Genomic DNA, 26,336 nt, shown 5'->3' with positions numbered 1-26,336 from the left:
TTAAAGATTAAGTTACACTGATTAGATTGAATTTGATTTCAGTTCAGTACAGAGCTATCAAATAAGGATTGGTAGATTATAAATTTGTGTTTTATATTAGAGTTCTGAAAAGAAACTAAAAAAGAACTTCTTCACTATCTCCCCGTGGCTTTTATCTTCTATTAATTGTTGATAATGTATTTATTAACAAATAAACTACATGTGAAGTGTCACAGGGTTAGTGTTTATACTCTTCCGAAATGGTTTGACCGATTTTGATGAAATTTTGTATGTACATTAAGTAGGCCTGAGAATAGGTTTAGTTTAGGTTTGGTATTTTTTCATTTTTTCAACAAAATATTTTTCTATTATTTTTTTATTCTGTGGCATTAGAAAATACATACTACCCAAAATTTTCTGTGGCCTGCGCTAACGGTTTATTGATAAGAAGAATGAGGTCATACCCATCGTGATAAATTCATCTGGAATTTATTACGATGGTTTCAGGGGGAACCGCGTGGAGGTCTATCAGCAATGGGGTCAACGCGGGGGTTAGTGATAGAAGGGTGAAAATTTGAATATAGGCCTATATTTTAATACCGTTATTACTTTATATGGCAAAAGACGTTTGCCGGGAATAGTAAGACAACTAGTATTAATATAAATTGTCTGTGTGATCATGGTACCGATGACGACAATCTGCCACGGTAGCGCCCATATACCACCTCCTTTGGCCATTAGAAGGTGAAGGTTCATGAAGGTGAGCAGCATATTGGTGGCGGGTCTCCAGGGGCCATAAATGCTTTGAAACTTGCGTTGTGACTCGACTTCAGCTGCGTCACCCCCAATGTCAGGTTACTCCTGGTCCGTATGTAGTCGATAATGTCCTATTGGAATGATGCTCTTGTCTACGCTAACGGTTTATGCAGGCGGGGCATCAGTGGAAGATGATAAGATTAAATAGATTAAAAAGAGCAACACACAAGTTTCTTGCTCATTCTTCTTGTGATGAATCTGCATTCCGAATGAGTGGTAGAATCAAAATATGACTATTCAAAAGTGCTTGTAATTAGTTTATTTGAATAAAGATTATTTCTATTTCTATTTCTATTAGCATGAGGTCAGGTCAGTTAGCCCATCGTGGCAAATTCACCAGGAATTTATCATGACCGTTTCCATGGAGGCCGCGTGGAGGTCAGTGCTATCAATGGAGTTATTAATAATCCCCTTTCCTCAAATAGTTCTTAGAGGGTATATATGTCTTTTATATAAATTATAGACTATAATTTAGATAACAAGTAATCTATGTCAGTGACTGATAATATAATTACATATCAGCCTACTTGACCGTTCACCTAAGATAAGCAAGTGCAATTGCTATGTTATAGTTAGCAAATTCTTATAAAGAAAAATATCCGAGAGACCACGATGGTCTAGTGGTTACCACCATTAAAACGGTTTGTGAGTGAGTTTGAATCTGGTCGAGAACAAAAAGAACTTATTTCAGCTTTGGATCTTTAGATCCCAGCCGAGGTTTTCTCACGAGGCTACAGGATCTTTTTCAAGAAGGGCATATTAAGGTTTTTTAAGGGTCGGCAACGCGCACGTGACACCCCTGTTTGTGTTTCATTCATCCATAGACTACGGTAACCATTTACCATCAGATAGACCATATGCTTGTTTGCCACCATAGTAGTATAAAAAAAACCTTTCGATCGAAACAGCTTACAAAGCAAGCTGTTTGATGGCTACAATCCCCTAGACGGATTTTCGCTTACAACGGACTGTGTTCTGAAGAATTATTCGCCATGATGTCTACGGCCACCTTTTACCATCGCAACGCTCGCCATCGACAGCTAATTCATACCCATACGCTGGAACCTAAGTGGTCTCACACAGTGGGGTTTCAGAGGAGCTTCCTCCCGCATACACTTACATTGTGGAATGAACTACCTACCGAGCTTTTCGCTAGAGTGTACAGCATGAGGTTCAAGAAAGATATATTGAGGTTTCTTTCTAGGGTAGGCAACGCGTACGTGATTCACATGGTGTTTCAGGCGTTATTTGAAAAGAAAAAGATCTAACTTCCTTGCCAGTTCTTCTTAGCTCAAATTCACTCCGAATTGACGGTAGATTTGATATATCTTAAGAGCATGTAATAGCCCAACATGAATTAAAATGTTTTAAATTCATTTGGATATGAAATAAAAATGACAGGGGACTAGCCTATCGCCGCTTCGGATTAATATGTTTTTCCATCACGCTGAGTCAGTAATATAAATTGACAGTAATGATTGGGTCGACTAGAATGGAACTCAGGAGCTTCGGGTTTTAGTTAGGGTAGTTAATTACTAGATAACGACGGTTTTCTAAGAATAGGAATAAGAATAACTTTTATTATTTATATTATTAACCGGATCTTCACACGAATAATTTTATGGCAAATAAAGGTATTTCTCTCTCGACGCGACGTTTTGAGTAGGTTGCACTCTAGTGCAACCTATTCGAATATTATTTATAGTCCTATATAAGCCCTATATTTGTCCTGTTTTAGTCTGATATTAACCGGGTAGGCCCGGTGAATAATGTATGTTAAACACGAAAGTTTAAAAAAAATAATAACTTAAATAAATAATAGTTTCTGAAAACGTGACTTAACATTTTATCTATAACCACACTAGGATATTCCTTTATCGTAGAAGTCAAAACAAGTTTAACAGTCAAAATAACATTGTACGGTGATCAGAGATGATATGACTTTTCGTTTATATAATTGTAATCTGTATCTTAAACTGTCAGTGAGTCAAGTTCATCTTTACTGTTACATTGTAACGATTTAAAAATGGCAAGTAAACATTAGTATCTTCGCGTTATCATCCATTATGATTTGGCTCCAACTGGTTTCACCCATTTAATACTATTTCAAGATAATTCTTATTGTCATAATATATATATATATGTAGTAGGTTTGACGAACTCAGTGGTCTAAAGTCTAATAGTACATTGCCTTACTTCCGATGATAGCTTATTGCTCAGAAGGTTTTCTAATCTCTACATATAAATAATATTGTAGTGTCTGTTTGTAATATTGAAATAACCGTCTTTTACTACATGCATATGAATACAAATACGGTACATATACCAAAATTTCATTTTTTACAATTTTTGTCTGTCTGTCTGTCTGTCGGTCTGTTTGTTCCGGCTAATCTCTGAAGTGGCTAGACCGATTCTGACGGGACTTTTTTGGTAGGTAACTAGTGTAATAAGGAGTAACTTAAGCTACATTTATTTTAGAAAAATAAAGTTAAATTCCACGCGGACGAAGCTGCGGTAACTGCTAGTATTAAGTATACAAAGATATGTACCTATAGAGCTTACTTTATCATAGGAAACAAATACACCTAGAAAACATGCAATAAAATCAAATATATATTACGAATTAATAAGCGAATTAATGAAAAAAATACTGGTTAATTTATATGCGGTCGATGTGGGAAGTCTCCTATGCCAGCGAAGTCTCTCTATGACCTTCTAAAAGATCGTGCCCTGACTAGAGCTGCAGTAAGTTCTACACTAGAATGTGTATCTAAAGCTGCACTAGCAGGCTCCTACCAGATTTGGCAGCGCAGGAAGAGTGTGACGTACGTTTGTAAGGAGCTCCATAAACCTACACCTACAAGTCCTGGGAACTGCTCGGAGTTTCCCGCTCTCTGAATTCATGGAATGCTCAGAACTTTGTCTGTCTCTCTCTATCACTTGTTTAGTGCAAACTCTGCTTAGCTTGGGACTAGATGGCGCGGTTTTGAATTGTCATGTGTTATTTTATAGGTTTGAGGACGTCGGTGTATTGGTTCGTGGGTTCTATTCTTTGCACTATACACACTTGTATTTATAATACTTGTAATGTATATGAGCACATCTTAGTCATCTGATATATAGATGATGTCCATAGATATTTTTGTATGTAGCTAACAGTTAACACTTACACGAGCCTTCAATAAACTCAATAAAAAAAATAGGTTTGACGTTATAGGTTCTTTTATGAATGATAATGAAATAACAGCTGGCGGGACACCAGCGGAGGCTGATAAGATGAACATGAGATCAGATCAGTTAACCCATTGTGGTAAATTCACCATGGATTTATGACAATGGTTTCCCAGGGATCACGAGGTCAACATGATTGCAATGGGGTTTTTTTTAAAGGATGATAATGAATTGGTAAACCCACCTGCGCTAACGTTTACGCTGGCGCAGCAACAGTGAGGATGTGTAAGATGAGCATGAGGTTGCAATGGGGTTATTAGTGGAGGTCGATCTGACATGGTACATTGCTAGAATTCATTAGGACGTCAGGGTGTAGAAGATTGCTTGCGCATTCCCATAACTCTGACAAATGGTTAAAAGATCCTTCTTTTAAGTTTTTTTAAGTGTTCCTACACTTTGGGGAAAACCCCAAACCCCAACCCCAACTGCCGTCTACCTTCCACGGGGCGGGAGGCTTCATAAGGATTTTCCCCAAGTAAAAAGTCCTCATTATTCATAATCTTTGAAGTATGCCCCATGGTTTGAAGTAGGTTGTAACTATAAATAAGAGGTTTAGTTTATCATCTGAAGTGAAACGTATAAAAATATACTCTTTGTACTTTAGAACAAGGGTCAAAGTATATCTGAATCTCTAGAGGCGCGATTCAAGGTCGACCTTTGATAATACAATGACAGATAAGACAGATAATCCTACACCATATACTGTAACATTTGAGAGATTGCGAATAAAAATAAAAGAAGAAAAAATATATAAAAAGTATTCACTGGTATTTATTTACTATAATGCACTTAAAAAAAAGAGTTTAGCCCTATGGGATGGCAGGTAACTGCATCAGGGGTGTCATGGTTGCCAAGAGAAAAAGGAAACGCCACTACATATCTTATGTGGTTGTAGCCCACTCATGCGTAAATGAAATATCTCCTTTGGAAAGTACACTCTATCCTGAGAAGATAAAAACCATCACTCCTTTGAATATCCTTCAATTCTTGTCCCTGGCGGGTCTAAGTAGCGAACCCTGAAAAAGAGCGAGCACAATAGATCTCTAGACAGTGCTAAGGTCTAGAACACAGAGTAATAGCCCAAATAATAAAAAAAAATGTTTGTCAAAATTTTCTGTGGATCATGTGAGGTGTTTAGCCAATAATTATTACGTGCTTTACCCTTGCCTTGCCCTTCTGTTCGATTCGCCAGTCAACCTAAACGGGACTCGAAATTACGACAACCACAGAGCCGAATGTGGAACCCCTAGACCCCGGGGGAAGGGGATCCCCATTGCTTTTCCACGCGGTTCCCCCTGGAAACCATCGTGTTAAATTCTGATGAGACTTTTCATGCTCATCTTATCATCCTTAACTGGTGCCCCGCTAGCGTAAACCGTTAGATTTTTGGAAGACGGAACGATATGGGGTGAGTGCAGATAGCTGACGGATACGGATACGCCTATTCCAAAAGTCCTTCCGCGGGTTTGGAGTGCTATCTGCACTCGCCCCATATCGTTCGGTGAAGCTGTAAAAGCCATCTGCGGTCAATAGCATTAGAATAGTTCGCTTCGCACGATGCTAACATTTGTATTCCTGAATATGATTGTTTGTATTGATCTGGGTGTCTTCTATGTATATTAAGTATGTATATAAAAAAATGTAAGTATTTATACCAATTGTCCAGTACTCATAACACAAGCACTGCTTAGCTTGAGACTAGATGGAGCTGTATAAATTGTCTAGGGTTATTAAAAACAATGTTATTAAAAAAATAGTAATTATAAATTGTAATTAGAATGGCAACACGGCAGCTTCTATAAGGTAGGTAACGGTGTAGCCACCGTAGACATAAATTAGGTACTAATTAAACCTGAGGACTATGGTATTATACCTACGTACATTGGAATTGCCTCATTTTATTCTTGAAATCAGTACATACAGCTGTCAGATATATTCAGTCAGTTTCGTCTATTAAATATCATTTAAAAAAATATTTACTTCAAGTACAAAAATCTTAAACGTGGCAGATAGATGCAGTAGTCATTGTTATAATACATGCGTGTTATGGAATAGAACATGCCGAGAAATTCAAAGATTTGTAATGCATCTGTGCGAAGTCGGGATGGATCCTTAGCTAGCAATAGAGCTAAGTGATGTACTATATATATTTTGTTTTAGTGAAATGAGATGAGTGAAATGAGTTGATAAAACTCTTACAGAATACCAATCCAGAACTTACCACCAGTCCACTATTACCACGCTGGCTAAAGTTGACATAGTCGTAATATAAGTAATTTAATTTCAAAATAGTGTATTTATTTATTTAACTTCAATGCACATAATACAAAGTATAGTACAGTACATTTGGCAGACTTAGCACCATGCAGCATTTTCTACCAGTCAACCACAGGTGGTGCAAAGAATGATTGTTGGTGGTGCAAATATAATAAATGATAAACAAAATGCAATAAAATATGGTGTATTACGTGATTTCTTTTTTATCTTAAATCTTCTAGAAAAGAAGAAAGAACTTCTAGATTATACTATGTGAGTATATCTATATACTTTATCTTTACTTTCTTTATCTACCCAAAGGTAGTCTGAAAGAGATTGCTTAGTGATAAGTATTTCATGTATATTTATTATTTTAATTATTTTATGTATTTGGTGCATTAAGGAGTATAAATAAAAAAAATATACCAACATTATTAGTCACGCAATGAACATGCGAACTATATGCATTCGAAATTTAAAGATCAACACAAAAATATAAATTTGCTTATCGCCTGCCAGTACGTACATACAAGAAAAAAAAATTACACAGCCATATAGATATAAAACCATGTTAATCCAGTAAAATTTTAAATTAAACCTAGATGTGACTAGTTACGGCGCAATATATAAAAATAAGTTAGCAATTATCAAACCTTTTTTTTTTAATTTTTCATCCCATTTCTAAATTATTATTCAATTACAGATAAAAAATATAAAATATAACGCAGAAGCTAAGCATTAGGACAACAGATGAATATAAAAAAAATAATGTTACTATCGAAACTGACAATTCGATAAAAAGACATATTCCATTTTCAAATCAACCAAACTTACCATAAATATTGCTAGATCTATGACGTGTTGCATTATAACGTAATTCGAATAAAAGAAAATTAAAAAAATACATGATAACGTAAAGTATTTATTACGTTATACTAACAATAGACTATATAAAGCTATCAATTAATCTCTAGATTTGATTAAATAACACGCTTCGGTTGCATGATTTCTATTCATCGATTGTTTTCAAATTAATTATCTATTACGATAGTAAATATATATAAACATGCATTTACTCGCGACTATGTATATGTATTTTTTATACTATACTACTATATTATATGCGGTCGCTCTAAAATGGTTGAGTGCAATGTGTCCGTCATACTCGTGAACGGATGCTGCTTGTGGGGACTGCTCTGTTCGGGTTACGAACACTCATTAGACTATTTGCTTTTGACCAAATTACTATAGCATGTACTGGTGGTCACTCTATTCTCCCAAATTTGAATTTAAAAATGTATCTGTATTATTGTAAACATGTACAACTTTTATTTGAAAAGAATACGAGCTGAGTTTCTTGTCAGTTCTTCTCATCTCGTAATCATTCCGAACTGCCGGTAGATTTGATATATCATTAGAGTCTGTAATAGACCTATATGAATAAAGATATATTGTTTTATTTTTTGACCACAAACAAGCATACGGCCCATCTGTTGGTAAACGGTTACCGTAGCCTATGGACGCCTGAAACACCAGGGATGTAAAGTGCGCGTTGCCGACCCTTAAGAAACCTTAATATCCTATCTTTCTTGAAAAGACTCTCAAGAAAACCTCAGCGGGTAGTTCATATATATGCTTTGTTGCACATGTCATTATTTTATATAATACATTATAAATATTGAATGCCAATTTTTTTCATGACAATCAATATTTCTTTTTAAGACAAATTAAAATTCAAAAAAATTAAAAAAATTAAAATACAAAAATCAATTTATGTAATACGTCACTTATTATATTTTAGATATAATATCACGTCTCATTGAATATTGTATAATGTCAGAATGACCTATACACGGTTCCCCCTGAAACCGTCGTGGTAACTTGCCATTTGCCAAGATGTCTAACTGACCTGATTTCATGCTCATTTTATCATCCACCACTAGTGCCTCAGCAAGGTATCATATTATCATCCATAAAAAATACTAATTAGTACTGTAAAAACGAGAAACGCTACAGACAAACAAACAAACTGTTCTCATTAGTTATAATACAATTTTACGTCATATTGAATGGCGATACTGAAAATCGCTATAACGAATAATGTTATCATGATATAAGGCGTAATCAGCCGTTGAAGATGCAACAGTGCAGAGCTGAGCTCACCACAAAGCTGCTCTGTTATTGTTCTGTCCCGCACACAACCGTGTCGCTCGGCCTACGAGGAAGTCGCCTCTTATTTTTTTTTATATTTCGCGACAGTGCGCATTAAAAAAAATGAGGTTGCTAATAAATACAGTGATTTGTTTTCTGTGGTGCACGATGTCACTGGCCAGTGTAAGTTTAAAAAGTATAATAAAATGTAAATATGAAAATACCCGCGAGACTATAGAATGAATTTGTTGTTGTATGATTATGTGAACCGAAGATAGTGGCTGTATGGGCTGAGTCCTTTTGACTTTCCCTGTGATGGGAAAAAGCAAAAAAAAATTCGTGATTTTTTTTTATTAACTCCATTACAGGTACATGTATTTATTTACTCATTGAATGTATAGACAAGTAGGAAATAAAATAAAAAAAGTGGAATTAAGCATGTTTAAAATATTATAATTACCTATATTGTTTGTTTTTCTATCACTAATTTAAAAGTGATCGGATTATCGAGTTATCGGATTTAGTAGAATCTATTTCTTGTTTTGTTTAATAACCGCAATTTCACAAAATTACAATTAGTACATATTTTTGCGTAAATAAACATTATGCCTAAAAATATAATTAAAACTTAACAAGTAATTACATAGGACAAAAGGAAGTCTTGGTAAATATAAAAAAAAACCTCTTCGGTTCTAAATCCACCTGTAAAAAGATATAAATGTCGTATAAAACAATTCCTTTGTAAAAAAGATTACTATAAAATTTACAAGTTCGTTAACGATAATAATGTTTTTGTAGAAATACTTAATATCCATAGCGCTGACAATATTATCTGATTGCACTAAGAATGAGTGCGTAGCGGTTTCTATGTTGCCTCTTACTTCTTATTGTGTAATTATTCATATAAAAAAAATACATCTATTCAAAAGAACAACAGACAAGTTTCTTGCTCATTCTTCTTGTGTTGATTCTGCGTTTCGAATGAGTGGTAGAATCAAAAATATGACTATTCAAAAGTGTTTATATTGAGTTTATTTGAATAAAGATTATTTCTATTTCTTCTCTCTCTTAAAATGAATAAAATTCAAATACTTCTTCGAAACGGCTTAATCGATTTTGATGGAATTTTATATATTTACTCGCTAGGTCAGGGAACAGCTTGTTATCTATTTTTACCTCGAATTTTTTTTTTTGACACCAATCTTTTTTTTTTTTTGATGTGGTAATAATAAAAAACACTCCTAATACTTTTCACCATTCTATCACCAACCACAAATTTTTTGTAGCAACATGAATATATACGATAAAACAACGTTTGCCGGGACAGTTAGTATATCTATATAAAACTCACAAACCCGGGCGAAACCACAAGGACCACTAGTTTAAAAGAAAAGACAAAAGTAATAATATTAATAACCCTGGACAATTCCTACAACGCCATCTAGTCTCAAGATAAGCAAAGCTTGTGTTATGGGTACTAGACAACAGATCATCATCGCGGCCCGGAAGACGTCTACTACTGGACATAGGCCACCCCCAAAGTTCTCCACTCCAGGATCTTGACCAGATCGTCGGTCCACCTTGCTGGAGGCCTTCCCACGCTGCGTCTAAACGTCGTCGTAAACATTGATAGCACCTACATACCACATACAAACAATCGTATTCATGAATACAAACGTGTGTACCCTGCAAAGAATTGAATCTATGACCATCGGAAGGAAGTCAGTGTTATAAAACCGCTACCGCCGTCAAAATTAAATTAAATTAAATTTAATAGTCCAAAAGTTTTGTAGATGGGTTTTAGTTTTTATGACTAATGCGATAATATGGTAGTCACAAACAGACAGATGTTTTGTTTTCATGCTTATATTAGTAATTTGAGGAAAAGTTGACAAAACTGTAACATAAAGGTGTACACGTAGACACCAAATAGTATTTCACGTAACAAAACCACATTACGCATTATATTATATCTTATTAATATTAGGTCCTTACATATAAAATTGGCGTTATGTCGTACTGGCCACTTTGATCTCAAATATCTCCTCTTTGGTTAGAAATTCCAATTTCAAATTTATACAGCTATTTACTCATGTGTTTTTTTTTCGAAAATCCATAGATATGTTTTTTCCATCTTTCTTTTTTATTTTGCATCATTCAGTTTACAAAAAAGGTTACCTGTATTTTTCTATATACATATACACATGCCGTCGCGACATTTTTTGTAGATTATTATGTGTTCTACAAAATCGTAGTACATCATTTTGTTCATACATCTTTTTGCAGCGCACGCGGTGTTAGGTTTTTTTATGTAATATTTTTACACCTTGGGTCACATTATTAGTCTTTTAGTAAGGATCCCAATTTTTTTTGATATTACAATATAGCCTATGTCATTCAGGGAAAGTGTAGCTTCCTAATGGTGAAAGAATTTTTCAAATCGGTCCAGTAGTTTCAGAGCCTATTTCAATACAAACATACACATAAAAAAATACAAATCTGTCCTCTTTATAATATTAGTATAGATATATTTTATTTATTATATAGTTTACGTGGCAAATAAGTCTAATAGTATATTTATAACCCAATCGGTAAACCAGTACAGTCATCCAATTTTTAAAGTGGGTCCATGTGATTAAAAAACAATTTTATACCTACCTATATACCAGAACCCAGTTACGTAATAATTTGCAATACCAACACATCCATAATTCATAATTGTAAAGGAAACCATTTTTTTTAAGTTATTGTATGGTAATTATTCTTCTATTTAGATGGTGTTATTTTTTATTCTAAATACGTCAATATACAAACGACGTAATGCACTTACCATGTTGTGTATTTTAAATACAATCGTGACTCCTTACCTTATAGTTTCTCTGCCTTACCTCCCGTCCTTCACCCGAAAACATGCAAAACAAGCGGCTGAAAAGGCGAGACTTACGTAGGCGACTTTATGCAAAGTTCAGTCTGAAAGAAAAAACCCCTCCGATCGATCCAATCAAATCGCTGACCAATTCAAACGGGGATCGAAATTACGGCGACCTCAATATATACAGACTTCCTTCAGATGTCTTCTTACTGTCCACTCGCTGACAGCTACACCTCGAACACGTCTATACTCGCCCTGCACGTCGATACCCGGGGTAAGCACCCGAAGTTGCTGCTGTTGATTTCGTAGGAATGTTGAGACAATGAAATGGTCGTCTCGTTCAGAAGTACAACGGTGGACGCTGGTTGTTGGTCTCCGAGTGAATGCTCCAGTCTCTTGATATCCTCTGTATAATCGGGATACAGCAGACTGACTCAAGTGTAGCTGGGAAGCGACTACTCGCTGACTGAATCCTTGTTGCAAAAAAGCAACAACTTGAGCGGCTTCTTGAGGTGTGGTGTTCGTGGTTTCTTGAAAACAATGAATGCAGGTTGCGGAGACGTGTATCGGTCAACTCTTGATAAGGGTTGAAGGGTCATGGGGGTTTTTATAGGGGTAGAGGGGCGTAACTTGCAGGTAACGTAGTGAGTAATTTGTCCCATATGCCCTAATTACGGAAATGAACATGTTGGTACTTGTTTTATTTAATGGTGTTGATGTTTTTTTAAAGCTTAGGTTTCAAGCTTTCAAATGATATATTATTTTTATTTAAATAATGCATACTTTTATTTAGAACAATGTTTGAATGTAGAGGTAGCACTTGAGTCGATTTGGTTGCTCGCGAGTGTATGTACCTAGGCTATATAATATCACGCTACGACAGATAGGAGCAGAACATCAATAAAAAGTCATTGACACAGTTGCAGTTTGATAAAAGTCATTAAACTACAATTATTGCATACAATAATATCTCATGTAGGTCATTGATAATCATTCGGTGTCAATAAACGTACCTTGCTTTACTGGTACACAAGAGAAACAAAATACATAATCGCATCATCTAAATAGCATATATCTTTAGCTCATTCATCAACAATCAAACACGGTATAGAAAATTAAAAAAATATACGTGACACTGGATTTATAATGAATTTTAAGAATAACGGAAAAAATCCTTCATATTTACTGTAATAATAGAATAAAGCCTAGTAGAGCGAAACGTAAATATTTACGGTAAAATTTCGATTGAAAATATTGCTATCTTGCTTGGTTCAGGGGAGACGTAAGGTCTCTGAATAGAGACAGAACGAATACTGAAGAATAACTACATCGTAATTTTATAGAGTGGACACCACTTCTCTTTGATGCTGAAAATTGTAATATGTTTTTATTTTAAAAAAAATTGCGTTCTGTTAACCACATCATCATTGCCCTTGCTGTTGCGGGTGTTCATGGGCGGCGGTAATCACTTACCATCAAGTGAGCCGCATGCTCGTTTGTCCCCAGTGCTATAAAAAAAACATTTCAATCCGTATCTGTCCAGTATTGGACATAGGCCTTTCCTAATTCGTTACACCATGTGCAATCTTCCGCCTTCGGAATACATCCATTTCCGACCATCTTCTTGATGTCATTGGTCCACCTTGCTGGAGCGCCCGACACTTCGTCGACATATGCAGCCTCCACTCATAAATTGTCTGCCACGTTCATGTAAAGCCGCGGATAGCAATCAGTCTTACAAAAAAGCTACATCCGGTCCGGTGATAAGTAGTTCAATAGTCGCACATATATACAATTATTGAGAGATAATTATTTAGATTAGGCAGCCATTTCATGTGTACTTTGTACACAGTTTTGTACTTTGAGCAGTATTAAATATGCTTAATATTGTTTTGTTTTTTATCATTAACATATTGTCTGCTCACGTAGTACCTACGTAAGTAATGAATCTTCATCTTAGTCGATTCCTCAAGTCAAGGCTCGGGACCATCAGGAATGTTTCTTCCAGCCAATACTCTCCAGGCATCTCTATCCTGCGATCCTATATCTCTTTAAGAATAAACAGAGGGGTGTGGGATGGGGAGTGTTTATAACAAACTAGCTTTTGTCCGCGGCTTCGGTCCCATTAATTTATCCCCTTAGGGGTGGAATTTATCAAAATCCTTTCTTAGAGGATGTCTCAGCCCGATCGGTTTAAAATTGACAGTTTCATACAAACTTTCATCCCCTATTTTATCTCCTTTGAGGTAGAATTAATCAAAATTGTTTCTTAGCGGTTACCTACGTCATAACATCTACCTGTATGCCAAATTTCAGCCCGATCCGTCCAGTGGTTTGGGCTGTGCATTCATAGATCACTATGTCAGTCACCTTTGAGTTATATATATTTAGATAAATCAATAAAAAAATCTGCATTCCTTCAATTTATATAAACTATAAGTGTGCGAAATTTCATACTCCTGCAGAGTATCCCAGAATTTTCGTTAATGGGGGTACAAAGTTTTTGTTTCACATACATACATAGATATAAACAATATGTTATTTGTTGCAGGACACGTACAGAGCAGGTGTCGTCAACTCCGTTCATTCCGATTTAACAGAATATGTGCCATTTATTCAACAAGCAGCTGAATCAGTGAGTACATATTAAAAAACACATAAGACATCCCATGGATCCCCCGTGCAATTCAAACATGTATCGAAATTACGACTTATAAAAGTTGATTCGAATTTAACAATCCTAAACAATATATTCACAATTTTCACCAGTACGTTTTTTTTTTCACAGGATGTAGATTTTTTTTTTTTTTATTAAGTATTTTACGGCCTTGGAAATCTCCTTTCAGCCAAACAATTACATTTAACTATATCTTTAGCATTATAATCTATAGCGTTCTTATTGTATTGTGTATAAACTCGTATAAAAATGGATAACTTTCTGTATTTTGTAGGATAGATGGCAAGAGGCACTTCTTTTTTATTATATAAACTTATTAAGCCATCTATCAAAATAAGTCTCTGCAAACCAAATGCTGGACATTCCATTATAATATGTTGTAGATGACAGTAGTCACAATTTGAAGAAGATCTCAATTTTATTCTATGCAAATGAGCCGGAAACTGCCCATGTCCCATACGAATTCTATTAATCGTTGTAATGTATCTTCTAGATGATTCTTGTAATTTGAAATACAATGGTTTTCCAAAAATTTCTTTCTGTATATCAGCATACCATTTTCCTTTTATCATTTTGGTTTCTGCCCATTTTCTATTCCAATTACTAAACATCCTTCTGTTAATTAATGCATTGTAGTCAGTTATTGGCACTGGCGATAAATCCAAATGACAATCCAGTTCATTAATCTTCATCATTCTGTCTACAACTTTATTTCCAGTAATACCAGCATGAGATGGAACCCACATGAACTTATATAAAATTTCTCTTATTAAGTAAATAAAATTATCTTTGTAGCTTATTTATAATTATCTAAGGATGTCAATACACTTAGAGAATCCGTTATTATTAGAAATCGTCTTGAATTTTCTATGTCTTGTACATATTTAAAGCTTTAAAAATTGCATATGCTTCCGCAGTGAAAACCGATGAATGTTGATCTAGTACATAGCATTGTCCAGTTTTATCAAAATATGCAGTAGAGTCTTCAGATTTCGATCCATCAGTAAATATTTTTCTGTAATCAGGTTTATATGTTTGGGTGTATATTATAAATTCATTATTATCCATCACTCTCTCCTGTACTATTGTAGGTTTTGTAGTTTGAACATCCAGTGAGCCGTAAGACCATTTATCACATTGATACATATTAACAAATTCATTTAATAGTTCATTATCAATTTGTATAATTTTATTATTTTTTAATAACAGGATGTAGACATCCTAGTGTTGCCATCGGCAGAGGAATTATTCTTCGAGACCAGCACCTTCGGTTCGGATATTTATGATGATGTAAGTCCCTAAAATGTTTTGAAATAAATAAATAAATACATGTAAATCTTATATCAAAATAATTTACTTGTTTATTACCATATACAGGTGAAATAATTGTACTATTTATTGTACATTAGTAAGTTTATTTGGTAGTATGCTACAAGGCTTATTAGTAACGCGTACATTCTACGCGGAGTGGTAAAGACTGACTTTACACTGAACTTAAATCAATAATATCTGGGGAGATACTAATAGAAGGGTCTCGAGTGTTGACAGAAATATTACAAGTGTAATACACATAAAACTGTCATCTGTAACTCATACAGCACTATTTAATACCATATTGAGCTGAATTTCTATAATAGTTGCTAGACAACTGATAGATACAAAAAACACTTTTTTTGTTGTAAATAAACACATAATAATCTTTTTAATGTACTATTTGATATGTTCTTTATTCGTAGGGTATATTTTAACATAAAGTAGCCTATTTTCTCGGCTTAATTTTAATCTGTTATCGCCGTTTCTATAACTCAAGAAATCTGATATATACATTAAATGTTTAAGTTTTTATCTACGCCTATAAAATGAGATTTATTCATTATTATTTATTTCTGTCTAATAACTGTTATTATCATTAATACGTGAAGCAAAAACTTTGCACCCAAAACCCTTTGCAAAGGAGTATGAAATATCCAAGATGGACAGACGATCTGGTCAAGATCGCTGGAAGGTATTGGATGCGAGCAGCGCATGACCGATCGTCGTGGAGATCTTTGGGGGAGGCCTATGTCCAGCAGTGGACGTCTTCCGGGCTGCGATGACGATGATGATGATGAAATATCTCACACTTATAGTTTATATACAAAAGAGGGCAAAGTGCTAATATATTTTTTTGAATTAATGCATAAAATTTACATTAAATCAATAAAGAAACATTACACACAATACCATGTATTTTGAAACTGAAGAATACACTTTTGTTTATTGTGATCAAATTGAGAATAAATTACAGTGTAGGCTTGGCGAGTTCCTTGATTATAGAAGTAGTCTTTGACAATGGATTATAGTAATATTGAAACTTATAATTAACTAGTATTTACCCGCGGCTTCGCTCGCGTTTATTTATCCCCTTTTGGGTGGAATTTATCAAAATCCTTTCTTAGGGGATGCCTACGTCTTAGTAGCTTTATGCATGCATAGTCTCTGCCTGATCGGTTTAAAAGTGACAAAGTTTCATACAAACTTTTATCCCCTTGGGGGTAGAATTAATCAAAATCCTTACTTAGCGGATGCCTACGTCATAACATCTACCTGCATGTTTTTTATCACATTTCAGCCCGATCCGACCAGTGGTTTGGGCTGTGCGTTGATATTTAGATAGTAATTATGGTCAAATTTCAAACATCGACCACTAATTATTAATTAATATGTGACACATAAAACCAAATGTATTTCAGGTAGTGAAAACGTTATCAGATGCTACCAAACAGGCTGGATTGTACGTGGTTGCTCATTTGTACGAGACTGTGAGATGTCAAGACAGCAATGAAACTGTTAGGAGCAATCTCGTCTTCGGCAGGGATGGATCTGTTATCTCTGTGTGAGTATTCATTTTTATGGGGAGTACTTACTTATGAAAGTGGAATGTCGAAATCTCATTATCATAAATATTAAAAATAAATTGGTATAACAAACATGTTGATAGAAGATGTTTTTTTTAATGGATGATAATGAAATGGTGCTCCCGCCTGCGCTAACGGTTTACGCTGGCGGGGGCACCGTGGAGGATGATAAGATGACCATGAGGTCATGTCAGTTAGTTCATAGTGACAAATTCACCAGGCATATGTTCATGGTTGTTACCAGGGGACACCGCGTAAAGGTCAACCTGACATGGTCTATTGCTAGCAATGTAGTCAATAGTCCAAATTGCTAACAATCCCCTTTTCCCCTATTGGAAGATGTCAGAAACACCAACATTATATTTAGGCAATTTTTAGTTTACTATACGGAAATACTTTCTCATCTTGTATTGTGACTTTAATGGGATTACACATACCTCCTGCAAATTTAAATATATTATTACTAAAGATCCTATATCAATAAAATTTAAACTGGAAATATATGAAATGAATGGACTGTGTGATAAGAAAGGGAGTAAATAACGAGATGACTGCGAACAGGGATGAATGGAAGAGAAAAACATATTACAGTTACCGACCAAAAATAAATGGGATAAGAAAGAAGCAGATGATGGTGTTGGTAACCGTCAGCTATGTACATGAGTAGCTCTATTACATGTGTGTTCATTCCTGGTAACTAAGATGTCATGCCCTCTGCAAATTTATATATAATTTTTTTCATATAGATATAATTTGCTACTTTTTTTTCTCTTTATTATTTTTTTGGGGTTTTTGTGCACAAAATGTGACGATGACGATCCCGATGGGATACCTATACCAAATAACAAAAATAAACTAATAAACAACATATAATTTGCTACAAAAAACAAAGTTTGCAAAGTGAAGTGCTTATCGGCAGATATACTGATATAGGTGAGATAGAGGTATCCACCAAAATAAATAATATTTTACAAAGTAGGGAAACAGGTATACGACCTATCTGATGGTAAACGGTTACCGTAGCCTATGGACATCTGGGATATTACGTGCTCGTTTCCGCCCCTAAAGATACCAAATAAACCCTTCTTGAAAAACCACAAGTTCTAATATCTTAAAAAATCTCGACATAGTTCATTCCATAATCTAAGTGTACACGGATGAAGCTTCTTTGAAACTGCACTGTCCGAGACCACTTAGATTCCATCGTGTGGGATTATCTGTCGACGGAGAGCGAATAAACGTTTTGCTAGCAGCAAAATTATATTTAAAAAATTTCTTTTCAGTGTTTTCTGTTGGTAATCAGATTGTATGCATTGTATTATAGTTAATAAAGCTAATAATTTCTTATCTCTTCTCTCGTCAACAGTTATAGAAAACCAGTAAATAACGTTTCCAATTGCACTACGGGTTCTACGGATTTTGGCGTCTTCACAACAGACTTTGACGTTACTTTTGGTTCCCTCATGGAGGAAGATCTTGTCCTGAAAAGTCCGGGAGAACTTAAGGGCTTGAAGAACTTCGTAGTGACTGGATCTTGGACTACGCAGATACCATTTTTGAGCGGTAAGGGTTCTGATCTGTTAGAGCGAATTTGTGTTAAAAGGGAGAAGTTGGATCAGTCAGTCCATCGTGCTCAACTTATCAGAAATTAACTAGGATGGTTTCTGAGGAGACCGCATCGAGCTCAACCCATGCTCAGACAATCTTCTTCCCCTGTTACACCAATCTGTTGGCATAACTAACTGAAAGAAAGAAGAAGAAAGAAAATTGTTTGTTTGGTACACAGAAAATAATTTTTAAATTTTAATTTACATTTTTATATTAATAATTACAGCACCAAATAGGTCTCCGATCAGCATATGTCGTGACAGGTTGCCACGACGCTGGTATTCTGCGGATACCTTCATATATAATAAATCTAATAAAATAATAATAATAATACACATACATACATAAATCTAGGCGGATAACACAGAGTAAACATTTACGACATACTACCATATACAACTATATGTCCTTTTCATTATATTATATTAATTATTTTCAGCAAGCAAATTCTCATCATCATGGGCATTCGTGAATAAAGTGAATTTAGTTTCCATCGACGGCATTTCTGATGGCTCAGCTACAAATGGTGATGTGAAGTTTGCTGATCTGGAGAAACATGGTTTACAAGGTCAGTATTTTTTTTTAAAGAAAACTATATGTAAAGAAACAAATTAAGACGTAATTTTTACCGCATCTTGGATTACTGTATTTCTCATTTTCCTTATTACATACCCGTTGTTGTAGCATTTTTCATTGATGATTCCTATTGAACGTGATGTTATATAGCGTAGTTTTTTCCACGATAAATGGTCTATCTAACACTTAAATATTTTTCTAGTCGAATTCCTGACATTAAAAGTTTTCAATCAAAAATTTAAACAATTCAAGTTTACTTATTTCTAAACTTTTGCGTTTGAGTACATTATCAATATAGTTAAACAGCTTTTAACATGAATAATTTAATGGTAAATAAAGATATTTATCTCTCTCGGCGTTTCGACTAGGTTGTCAGCTCATAATCACGGCTAGTGCAAACTAGTCGAAACGTCGTGAGAGGTAAATATCTTTAGTTACCATAAAATTAATTGTTTATTTATTTAAAGTTTAATGTACAAATACATAAATAAAGGTGCATATTGTGGACTTAACACCATAAGACATTTACTCCCAGTCGCTACATTATTATTAAACAGAGATTATTATTTATGAATTGTTTTGTTAAATCCCGTTTAACTAAAATAATAATAGATTTCTTACTCCAAAATATAGAGATAACATATTTGATAACGTGGTAAACATTATACACAGAAAATATTATCAACTAAAAAAATATATGTGGATATTTTTTTGTTGTTAATATTTTCTGAGACTCTTGTTGTTATGCATATAGGCAGCTTATCTGTTCATTTGACACTCAATCACCTACGGCTTAACCTTTTCGTACGATCTGCATATTTATAAATAAACGATAAATTATATTTTTACTCTCAGATTAAAATATAATAATAAATGCATAAGGAATACGTATGTATTCTGCCCATTTTTCTTGTGATGAATCTGCGTTCCAAATGAGTGGTAAAATAAAAAATATGACTATTCAAAAGTGTTTGTATTGAGTTTATTTGAATAAAGATTATTTCTATTTCTATTCTATTCTCTCAATCTTGTCAAACTCTAAAGTAGGATCGATCGATTGATCTATAAAATGGAATTCATGAATACCATTTGACTGAGCCTTTTCGTGCCAATTTGTTAGGTCCGTCTAGATCTGTAAAAGTAGTAACAAGTAGACACTCGTATGTACTAGTTACTAAATACCAATAATCGATGCTATAGTGTAGTTACGTTACTAGTTACTTCATCATCTAGCATCTATCAAATGGTAAAAAGAATTGTATATGTTTAAAAACAAAACAGTAGTTACAAAAAAAATCGAAAACGAATCTTAAGTTTAAATCGATCAAATAGGAAAAAAGAATCGATACGTTAAAAACAGTAGTTACAAAAAAAATCGTATTTTATTAATAACAGTCGATGACCATTACATTCATTGAGTAAACGATAAAGATTTTAATCTAAAAATAGCAAACATAAACAATAATGAGTAATTTTATTTACCTAACATTGAATTTGAAACAGCACAATATTTACGTTTGGTGAAACTGATGACACGGAACACAATCAATTTAATGATGCACGAAGGTCATAAGCTGATTGATTTTATTCGACAAATAAGCTGGAATGTGAATGAAATTATTAGATAGATAGATAATTTACTCACTGAAGTATAAATAATGGTAGATATTATTACGCAATTAATAATACAATTACACAAAAAGAGCAATCGCAATATTGATTTCAATCCAATATATTTTTGTACTGTTCTTGTAATAACTTTATTACAAGAACAGTACAAAAATATATTGGATTGAAATCAATATATTTTTGTACTGTTCTTGTAATAAAGTCTAAATCAATAACAACATCAGATTGAATACACACGTTTCTAGTGAATACAATAGTAGGTAAGGGAGAAGTGAAAAAACTGGTAGGTCTAAAAAAGATATACAATTAAACAAAAATGTTAAAGAATAACAATTACAAACAAAAATTTATATTAATTCTCCAGTACTTACAGAAATATCACATTAGTATTACATATTTTTTGTTATAAAGTAGTATCTGTAGCTTTATTTGTGGCGACATCCTTTCGGCCAATGTTTTATTCCTTAGATTATTTTTCTTTTTGTTACCATTACATAATTATTTAACTATTACATATTTTTTGTTGTAAAGTAATTCTGTAGCTTTATTTGTGGCGACACTCTTTTAGCCTATGTTTTATTCCTCAGATTTTTTCTTTTTTTACCATTACATAATTATTACAGTTATCGAAAATGTAACTTTACCTACATACAAGCAAACAAAGTAATTATGTCCAGGTACAATAAGTGTTAGCATAGATTAGAAACTACACAAATTGACATGGATTCAGTCAAACACATACAATTAGGTTTACAGCATCATTACGCAAGATAGATTAGATTTAGATTACTCAAGATAATGGATAAATTATATTTTAGTGTGTTTCATTCTTGACTTTAATGTCAATTACCTCTATGGCATTTTATAAATTACTATAAAAAACATGTAATTTCATTCAAAGTTTCTAAAATCTGTTACTTATTATTTTCTTAATTCTCTTCTGGTCTCTTTTTGTCTTTAGATGTACATTTTATTTCATTCTGTTCCTTCTTTTTCAATCTAATCCTGTTTAACCTCATTCTAGCTCGTTCTTCTTTCTACACCATAAATTCTATTATGGTGTAAATATTCTTTATTATATCAATTAGTTTCTGTATTTGTGAATTGTTGGTATTAAATAGTTGTTATTTGTATTTGTTTGTATCGGCCTGGGCAATTTCTATGTATAATATGTATGTATTTACGAAAAAAAAATCTATGTATCCGTTATCTAGTGCCCAAAACATAAACTTTAGCTGGCTAACTTGGGTATATAGCGCAGTGTAAATTGTCCTGAGATTTTTATTATTCCACAGTAAAAAAGATATAGTTGTAATATATTGTAGTTTATACATTTGACACATAAAATTCTACCATTTGTGATTCACTCATGTGATTGTACTTATTTACTTTATCGAATGTTTGGTACATATTTGATATCATCAAGATAAAATGGCGCGATCCTGACGCAATCGTATAGAACATGCTACCATGTGTTGATATTGATAACAAGTGCTACACTAGATATCCTTGAACTTAACAATTTAGTTTCTGATACTGAGTATAAACAAATAAATATCTAAGGTGCTATAAACGGAAATACGGAACGGAAATAATCTTAGTAAGATTATAAACGCGAAAATTTGTGAGTATGGATGGATAGGTAGATGGATGTTTGTTAGTCTTTCACGCAAAAACTACTGAACGGATTGTGATGAAAGTTTACTAAGATTATAAACGCGAAAATTTGTGAGTATGGATGGATAGGTAGATGGATGTTTGTTAGTCTTTCACGCAAAAACTACTGAACGGATTGTGAACAAAGCTTACATTAACCTCATCTGCGAAGGAGCCAATTATTGGACTTGGATACTATAAAAAAATATTGGATGTTCCACAGTTGGGCCTAAACCTCTATCTGGGAGAAGTCCTGTAATTGGTCTCACAGATGGGGCATTAATATTATCTTGACAGCTAACAGCTGAATGGGTAATATTATATATATCATAGGTTATAAATTACATGCGTATGAAGCCGCAGTCACACCTAGTAAAATTTATATAACTATGTTTGTTAGGTATAATAGTAACAATAATATGCCATTAAGTACTGAGGAATACTAAATGATGGATACTTACATCATAATTGAGATTATGTAATAGTTTACCTGTTTAATAATATTATTCATTACAGTACCTTCATTTTTTATTGATAACTCTTAGATATCTTATTATATAATACTTATACTATCAGTTATCATTAGAAATAGTTCAAAATCTAGTTCTATGTCACACTGTGACATTATTTACAAACCAACAAACAAATAGTCAATTCTAGCAATTATTCTTTGGGATCCTTCATAAACACACGGAACATCACTTTAGTAATTTTTACAATTGGTCCTGACAGCTAGTCATGTTTAATAGTTAAAATTTTGTGTTTTAATACTAAAAGTGAAATGTGATGCTGTAAAATTTAAGACTCTTTGCTAATAGGGTGCTAGGGATCCTGGAGTTCATGATTTTTACAAGATCTTTCTGATTACTCCAATCTCTCTTAATGCAATTGTAACATTTTGTAGTCCTCCAGTCGTACAGTATTTGTTCTATTACGTTATAAAGCCCTAAATACACAACACTTATATGTAATAGCTATTCTATTGCATATAATAAATATATTTTATGTAAGAAAGAAAATTAAAGTTCCAAATTTAAAAATCATGCATTTTTCAGATGTGAAGTTCAGAGCACCTGTAATACATACCGCGGAACTGCAAGGTTTCCTCGGAGAAGATGCGTCCCAGTACGTCATCAAACCATTGAACTTGGAAGCTAGTAGCCGCGGTTACAAAGATGCTGTATGTCATGGCAGTTTTTGCTGCGAATTCTATGTGAAGACAAGCTTTGCTGGTAAGAATAAAATATCAACCATTTTTTATACTTGGACAAAAGCTCCTAATGGAGACCCACTCGCTACAGGGTAGGCAAGCGAATACTGTGAGACTTCTATAAAATAAATAATATTTGGATTACTGATAAATTTCGCCATCGTACTACCAGAAACTAAAATATCATTCTGATCATCTAGTCAATACGAATGATGGTCCTTTACCGTGGGTTTTCCAGAAAATTGCCACACAATGGTATTTCCGAACCGATACGCAATTGAAATAAATCTTCCAGAAAAGAACTTCTTCCTTTTTAAAAGCACGGCACTGTTCTTGCAACTCTTCTGGTATTACGGGTGCTCATGGGCAATGGTAAACACTAGTTGAGCAGCAAACTCGTTTTTGCGCTATAGTATAAGTTAAATATAATGCGGCACTGTCTTTCCAGGGTACAAAGCCGTTAATGCCAACTACAGCCTAGTTGCGTTTAGTGGCTACCGTCACTTCGGGAGTGGCCACAACATCGGGTTGGAAAGCTGTGCAGTCATCGCCAGCGCTGGACAAGACAAATGCACATGTCCCGTCGGGTGAGTACCTGTTTAATGCTACATCAAAGACTTCATTGTTATATCCAATCATACCAGTACGAGGCATGGGTGTTACTTGATGATGTGATGTCCGCTAATTCATATGAGGGAATTCTGATTGTTTATAATTTAAATTATTATTGATAATAATTTGTTTATTATTAAGTATGTCACTGTACGCGCAAGTTTCTTGCTTATTTTTCTTGTGATGACGTAGTTTCCCAAATAAGTAGATTAAAAAATAAATATTACGATTCAAAAGTGCTACAATATAATTTTTTTTGAACAAAGAATTCTCTATTCTATTCTTGTACACTCACTAAATAGTTGAGTGGATACGTTCATGGTATGTCTACTGTATAATTTTTAGTATTAGATTAATATGGTTTATGTTACATATATATAATGTTATATAATATATATATATATATATTGTAATAGTAATACTATAATATCAGCATGTGTTATGCTCATATTGTAGTATTACTATTACAATATAGGTATGTCAAACTCTTTTCACAAGAATAATTCTCATTTCTTTATTTTAGTTTAGTTAAACGGGTTTTAACACTAATAATTTTATGGTAAATAAAGTTTAAACTGCTCGTACATTTAACTTATCATTAAAAATAATTGAAATTAATAACTATTAAGGCTAATTACAAGATAATGGAATAATTAATAACTATTTATATTATATAAATATTTCTTTCAACAGGAACGAGAATAGCGCGTCCTATCTAAGATTTGATAAAGTAACAGTCGTTGGAAATTTCACTAATGGAAATTCTAACTATCCCATCGTTTTGACTACAAGAGCGCCTCAAGCGAAACATTTATCTTTTGATAGCATATCTATTGACAATACTGAACAGGTTGTTATGGAATTAAAAAATGTCGCAAATGTATTAAGTTTAGGTATTTCCAGCAGAGATTTCTCAAAGGATATCATAAACAGTCTTAGTATTGAGCCAAAATATAAGGATGAGCTAGATATTTATGATTATATTTTCAATGAAGACGTCCAGGAATTCTTTGATTATGTTTGGATTAGGCTGCGGATATTAATTTTCGTTGTATCAATTTATATATTGGAAATGATGTAATTTCTTGTAGGTATTAGGAAATCTGTTGCAATTGTTTCGGTAACCGTATTCCGATTGTAATAAATTAATATTCAATCGTGATGAATATTAAACATTTGAATATTCATGAGTGATTTTTTCAAATTTATATTTACATATTAAACTATTGTTAAACACTTGAATATTCCCATACGATTTTTTTGACATATTAAAAAGTTGTTTATTCAAGTTTATAATTTAAACTCAAATTAAATTATTGCCATATTATTTTTGTCATAATTTTACGCGTTAACAAATTATTAACTTGTAAAAAGAAAATATAAAGATATTTTTTGTTGATGTTTTGTTTTCAAATTGTTGATTAATTATATTGTTGAATTTTAATTTAATAATTATGATGGTACAATACACGTATAAGTTATATACTTAATTATAAGTATTATTTATAATTTAGAACATGTTCATCGTGTTTAAAAGTACAAGATGTTAATGATATTTTAAACGAAATGTAATTTGCATGTTTAGATATTAAAAGACCTAATAATAATCTTAATAAATTAAAGAATTTGCAAATTGCATGAACAATATTGGAGTCTACAGAAATTATTATTAAATGATAATTACGAGTAAAATACAAGTCTAACGATTTATGTGATTCTTTTTTTATACTTATATTTTATGTTATCCTAAAACTAAATTTGCATGATTTTGAAATTTTAGAAGTTTAGTAAACATTATTATCAGGTATCAGCTTCAATTTATTGTTAATTATAAATTAACAATATTATAATTAAATAAACAATGTCATTTATTCTTTATTGTATATTTATTTATGAAGTTTGAAGCGAAAATTGTTATTTGAGTATGTATATTAATATCATGTGAATTTTGTGAATATAGACTGCATTGTGAACGTAACAAATTCACAAAATAACATAATATTTATAAATATATTTCCAGTTGAATTATAGTTTTGTAATTATATAAAACAAATTGTTATTTGAAATTATTATTATGTAATCTCACAAAATATTTAATTACAATTTATTTATTGCCATCATGTATAAATTCGTGTCTAAATTGAATAATAAATTTATATAAATTTT

At 33.1% G+C, this 26,336-nt stretch overlaps 1 protein-coding gene across 1 annotated transcript; it reads left to right on the top strand.

Moving 5' to 3' along the window:
* The first annotated feature begins 8,495 nt into the window (after positions 1-8,495).
* Positions 8,496-25,427, top strand: LOC131854229 (vanin-like protein 1). Its single transcript, XM_059205362.1, has 9 exons — positions 8,496-8,616; positions 13,857-13,940; positions 15,192-15,272; positions 16,715-16,857; positions 18,246-18,442; positions 18,927-19,055; positions 23,404-23,580; positions 24,007-24,145; positions 24,864-25,427. Exons 1-9 carry the CDS (start codon positions 8,557-8,559, stop codon positions 25,249-25,251), a joined length of 1,398 nt encoding a protein of 465 aa, XP_059061345.1. The 5' UTR covers positions 8,496-8,556; the 3' UTR covers positions 25,252-25,427.
* Positions 25,428-26,336: the final 909 nt, after the last annotated feature.

This window comes from Achroia grisella, unplaced genomic scaffold, assembly GCF_030625045.1.
Source record: "Achroia grisella isolate CSIRO2021 unplaced genomic scaffold, CSIRO_AGI_Agris_v1 utg971, whole genome shotgun sequence".
NCBI classification, from domain to species: Eukaryota; Metazoa; Arthropoda; class Insecta; order Lepidoptera; family Pyralidae; genus Achroia; species Achroia grisella.
This window is presented reverse-complemented; position numbering and strand designations above follow the sequence as displayed.